Here is a 6,000-nt window from a genome sequence, read left to right as displayed (position 1 = left end):
GGAGGGGGGATGTGAGTGGGGGGGAGGGGGGATGTGAGTGGGGGGGAGGGGGGATGTGAGTGGGGGGGAGGGGGGATGGGGATGTGAGTGGGGGGAGGGGGTTTGGGTTGGGGGAGTGGGGGGAGGGGGTTTGGGTTGGGGGAGTGGGGGGAGGGGGTTTGGGTTGGGGGAGGGGGAGGTGGTTTGGGTTGGGGGAGGGGGAGTTTGGGTTGGGGGAGGGGGAGTTTGGGTTGGGGGAGGGTGGTTTGGGTGGGGGGGGAGGGTGGGTTTGGGTGGGGGGGGGGAGGGGGGTTTGGGTGGGGGGGGGAGGGGGGGTTTGGGTGGGGGGGGGAGGGGGGGTTTGGGTGGGGGGGGGGAGGGGGGGTTTGGGTGGGGGGGGGAGGGGGGGGTTTGGGTGGGGGGGGGAGGGGGGGTTTGGGTGGGGGGGGGAGGGGGGGTTTGGGTGGGGGGGGGGGGGGGGGGTTTGGGTGGGGGGGGGGAGGGGGGGGTTTGGGTGGGGGGGGGAGGGGGGGTTTGGGTGGGGGGGGGAGGGGGGGGGTTTGGGTGGGGGGGGGGGGGGGGGTTTGGGTGGGGGGGGGGGGGGGGTTTGGGTGGGGGGGGGGGGGGGGAGGGGGGGTTTGGGTGGGGGGGGGTGGGGGGGTTTGGGGAAGGGGGGTTTGGGGGGGGGAAGGGGGGTTTGGGGGGGGGAAGGGGGGTTTGGGGGGGGGGAAGGGGGGTTTGGGGGGGGGGGAAGGGGGGTTTGGGGGGGGGGGAGGGGGGTTTGGGGGGGGGGGAAGGGGGGTTTGGGGGGGGGAAGGGGGGTTTGGGGGGGGGGAAGGGGGGTTTGGGGGGGGGAAGGGGGGTTTGGGGGGGGGGAAGGGGGGTTGGGGAGGGGGGGGGGGGGAGGGGGGGTTTGGGGAGGGGGGGTTTGGGTGGGGGGGGAGGGGGGGGTTTGGGGGGGAGGGGGGGTTTGGGGAGGGGGAGGGGGTTTGGGGAGGGGGGTGGGAGAGGGTTTGGGAGGGAGGGGGTTGGGGGGCCGGGCTCCTCCCCGTCCGCGCCCCGGCTCCACCCCGGGCTGAGCTTCGCTAAAATGGCCGATGCTGCGGAGACGGCGGCCGGAGCGGCGGCTGGAGGCGGCCCGGGGCCGGGAGCGGGGCCGGGCAGGGGCGACCCCCGCACGGTGTCCGAGCCGCCCGCAGCCGCCGGGCCGGGGCCTCGGGCTGCCGCCCCGCCGCCGGTGTATAACTGGCAGGCGGCACAGCGCTCGGTGCGGGAGCGCTTCTCCTTCATGTTCAACAACGAGCTGCTGAGCGACGTCCACTTCGCGGTGGGGAAAGGCCGCGGCGCCCGGCGCCTCCCCGCGCACCGCTTCGTGCTGGCCGTGGGCAGCGCCGTCTTCGACGCCATGTTCAACGGCGGCATGGCCACCAGCTCGGCCGAGATCGAGCTGCCCGACGTGGAGCCCGCGGCCTTCCTGGCGCTGCTCAGGTGAGGGCCCGGCCCGGGGGCCTGGTTATTGATAAACAGATAATCCCTGCTAGTTATTGATAAGCAGATAACCACCAGGCTAGTTATTGATAAGCAGATAATCCCTGCTAGTTATTGATAAGCAGATAACCACCAGGCTAGTTATTGATAAGCAGATAATCCCTGCTAGTTATTGATAAGCAGATAACCACCAGGCTAGTTATTGATAAGCAGATAACCACCAGGCTAGTTATTGATAAGCAGATAATCCCTGCTAGTTATTGATAAGCAGATAACCACCAGGCTAGTTATTGATAAGCAGATAATCCCTGCTAGTTATTGATAAGCAGATAACCACCAGGCTAGTTATTGATAAGCAGATAATCCCTGCTAGTTATTGATAAGCAGATAACCACCAGGCTAGTTATTGATAAGCAGATAACCACCAGGCTAGTTATTGATAAGCAGATAATCCCTGCTAGTTATTGATAAGCAGATAACCACCAGGCTAGTTATTGATAAGCAGATAATCCCTGCTAGTTATTGATAAGCAGATAATCCCTGCTAGTTATTGATAAGCAGATAACCACCAGGCTAGTTATTGATAAGCAGATAATCCCTGCTAGTTATTGATAAGCAGATAACCACCAGGCTAGTTATTGATAAGCAGATAACCACCAGGCTAGTTATTGATAAACCGATAATCCCTGCTAGTTATTGATAAGCAGATAACCACCAGGCTAGTTATTGATAAGCAGATAAACCCCAGGCTAGTTATTGATAAACCGATAACCACCAGGCTAGTTATTGATAAGCAGATAAACCCCAGGCTAGTTATTGATAAACCGATAACCACCAGGCTAGTTATTGATAAGCAGATAAACCCCAGGCTAGTTATTGATAAGCAGATAAACCCCAGGCTAGTTATTGATAAACCGATAACCACCAGGCTAGTTATTGATAAGCAGATAATCCCTGCTAGTTATTGATAAGCAGATAACCACCAGGCTAGTTATTGATAAGCAGATAATCCCTGCTAGTTATTGATAAGCAGATAACCACCAGGCTAGTTATTGATAAGCAGATAAACCCCAGGCTAGTTATTGATAAACCGATAAACCCCAGGCTAGTTATTGATAAACCGATAACCACCAGGCTAGTTATTGATAAGCAGATAATCCCTGCTAGTTATTGATAAACCGATAACCACCAGGCTAGTTATTGATAAGCAGATAAACCCCAGGCTAGTTATTGATAAACCGATAACCACCAGGCTAGTTATTGATAAGCAGATAAACCCCAGGCTAGTTATTGATAAACAGATAACCACCAGGCTAGTTATTCATAAGCAGATGAATCCCTGCTAGTTATTTATAAGCAGAAATACCCCTGACTAGTTATTGATAAGCAGATAGACCCCAGGCTAGTTATTGATAAGCAGTTGGACCCCAGGCTAGTTATTGATAGGCAGATAATCCCTGCTAGTTATTGATAAGCAGATAAACCCCAGGCTAGTTATTGATAAACATAACCACCAGGCTAGTTATTGATAAGCAGATAACCCCTGCTAGTTATTGATAAGCAGATAACCCCCAGGCTAGTTATTGATAAGCAGATAACCCCCAGGCTAGTTAAAAATTGCTCCTGCTAATTATAAATAAATAGCTCCTGCTAATATTAGTATCTTTATTCATGATTATTATTAAATGGTGTGGGAGTGTCACTAATACAAACGGGTTGCGAGGGTGGCACGGTGGAGCAGTATTTAGCACTGCTGCTGCACGGCGCCGAGGTCCCAGGTTCAATCCTGGCCCCGGGTCACTGTCCGTGCGGCGTTTGCACATTCTCCCTGTGTTTGCGTGGGTCTCACCCCCCTCAACCGAAAGATGTACAAAAGCTAGGTGGATTGGCCACGCTAAATTGCCCCTTAATTGGTTTACAAAAAAAATAGTTGCTTCAATGCAAATAAAAGTTTCAATACTGGGGAATTCCTTTCTTTCAAAATCTTTCTATTCGCCACATTTTCATCCAATAAACAACGAAAGTAAAATAAATAGAAAAGAACAACCACAATAACAATCCCCCAGAAACAACACCCCTTCAATATACAATCCATACATCCATTCATGCATTCCAGGTAAAAGTTGACAAGCAAACAGTGAACAATACTACAATAATAAACTAACTCCCCCACCCCAAATGTTCAATGCCAATCAGTTCCTGAAAGTGCATAATAAATAGTCCCCATGAATGTAAAGCCCCTCCTTCATCCGCCTCAGCTCAAATTTGTGAAAATCAGGTATGCTTTTTTTCTCTCTCTGTATTGTCAAGTGGATAAATGGAAGGGATGGCAGAGAGGGCAGTGCAATGTTCCTCCTGCAGGATGTTCAAGGTGAGGGACACTGTCAGTAGCCCTACTGAGTTCACCTGCGGGAAGTGCACCCATCTCCAGCTCCTCAAAGACCGTGTTAGGGAACTGGAGCTGGATGAACTGAGGATCATTCGAGAGGCAGAGTCGTTTATAGATAGAAGCTATAGGGATGTAGTTACTCCTAAGAATGAAGGTAGCTGGGTGATGTTTAAAAGGAGGGGGAAGAAGCAGTCAGTGCAGGGATCCCCTGCTGTTGTTCCCCTCAAAACAGGTATACTGTTTTGGATACTGTTGAGGGGGCGGACCTACCAGAGGTAAGCCACGGTGACCAGGTCTCCGGCACTGTGTCTGTCTCTGTGGCTCAGAAGGGAAGGGGGGGGAGAGCATTAGTTATTGGAGACTCTATAGTTAGAGGTACAGATAGGCGGTTCTGTGGCAACGATCGAGGCTCACGGTTGGTGTGTTGCCTCCCGGGTGCCAAGGCCTGTGCGTCTCTGATCATGTTTTCAGGGTCCTTAAGGGGGAGGTGGAGCTGCCACAAGTCGTGGTACACATCGGTACCAACGACATAGGTAGGAAAAGGGACGGGGATGTAAAACAGGAATTCAGGGAGCTAGGGTGGAAGCTGAGAGCCGGGACAGACCGTGTTGTCATCTCTGGTTTGCTGCCAGTGCCACGTGCTAGCGAGGTGAGGAACAGGGAGAGAGTGCAGATAAACACGTGGCCACAGGGATGGTGTAGTAGGGAGGGTTTCAGTTACTTGGATAATTGGAGCACATTCTGGGGAAGGTGGGACCTGTACAAACAAGACGAGTTACACCTGAACCAGAGGGGCACCAATATCCTGGGAGGGAAATTTGCTACAGCTCTTCGGGGGGTTTAAACTAATTTGGCAGGGGGATGGGAAACTGATTTGTAGTACAGGAGATAGCGTTGTTGGAGTTCAGGAGGTTGAGGGTAATGCAGTACTGAGGCAGGTACCAAGGTCACGAGTGGACCTGCAGGCATGAATGTGGTTTGAAGTGTGTCTACTTCAATGCGAGGAGCATCAGGAATAAGGTTGGCGAGCTTGAAGTATGGATTGGTACCTGGGACTACGATGTGGCCATTACGGAGACGTGGGTAGAACAGGGGCAGGAATGGTTGTTGGAGGTACCGGGGTTTAGATGTTTCAGTAAGATTAGGGAAGGTGGTATAAGAGGTGGAGGAGTAGCATTGTTAATCAAGGATAGTATAATGGCTGCAGAAAGGCAGTTTGAGGAGGATCTGTCCACTGAGGTGGTGTGGACTGAAGTTCGAAATAGGAAAGGAGAGGTCACTTTGTTAGGAGTTTTCTATAGGCCCCCAAACAGTAACAGATGTGGAGGAAAAGATTGCAATGCAGATTTCGGATAGGTGCGGTAGTCACAGGCCAGTTCTCATGGGTGACTTTAACTTTCCAAATATTGATTGGAACCACTATAATTCGAATAGTTTGGATGGGTCTGTTTTTATCAAGTATGTGCAGGAGGGTTTCCTCACACAATATGTGGATAGACCAACAAGAGGCGGGGCCACATTATTTGGTACTGGGTAAGTAACCGGGCCAAGTGTTAGATTTGGTTGTGGGAGAGCACTTTGGAGATAGTGACCACAATTCGGTGACTTTCACTATAGCAATGGAGAGGGATAGGAACATACGGCAGGGCAAGGTTTATAACTGGGGGAAAGGTAATTACCATGTGATTAGGCAAGAATTGGGGAGCATAAGATGGAAACAGGAACTGTCAGGGATAGGCACAATTGAGATGTGGAGCTTGTATGTCCTTGATATGTATGTCCCTGTCAGGCAGGGAAGTAATGGTCGAGTGAGGGAACCATGGTTTACAAGAGAGTTTGAAAGTCTTGTCAAGAGGAAGAATGGGGCTTATGTAAAGATGAGAAAACAAGGTTCAGTTAGGGCACTTGAGTGATACAAAATAGCTAGGAAGGAGCTCAAGAAAGGGCTTAGGAGAGCTCGGAGGGTGCATGAGAAGTCCTTGGTGGGTACGATCAAGGAAAACCCCAAGGCTTTTTACACTTATGTGAGGAAAAGAAGAATGACCAAGGTGAAGTTAGGGCTGGTCAAGGACAGTAGTGGGAACGTCTGCATGGAGTCTGAAGATATAGGAGAGACCCTAAATGAATACTTTTCTTCAGTGTTC

At 52.0% G+C, this 6,000-nt stretch overlaps 1 protein-coding gene across 1 annotated transcript in view; it reads left to right on the top strand.

Moving 5' to 3' along the window:
- The first annotated feature begins 1,041 nt into the window (after positions 1 to 1,041).
- LOC140387355 (BTB/POZ domain-containing protein 1) overlaps positions 1,042 to 6,000 on the top strand; it is a 54,494-nt gene continuing 49,535 nt past the window's right edge. Inside the window, exon 1 of the mRNA XM_072470308.1 lies at positions 1,042 to 1,467. Within this exon, the coding sequence (XP_072326409.1) occupies positions 1,070 to 1,467 (398 nt within the window). The 5' untranslated portion in view covers positions 1,042 to 1,069. The remainder of the gene's footprint in view (positions 1,468 to 6,000) is intronic.

This window comes from Scyliorhinus torazame, chromosome 12, assembly GCF_047496885.1.
Source record: "Scyliorhinus torazame isolate Kashiwa2021f chromosome 12, sScyTor2.1, whole genome shotgun sequence".
Lineage (NCBI taxonomy): Eukaryota > Metazoa > Chordata > Chondrichthyes > Carcharhiniformes > Scyliorhinidae > Scyliorhinus > Scyliorhinus torazame.
This window is presented reverse-complemented; position numbering and strand designations above follow the sequence as displayed.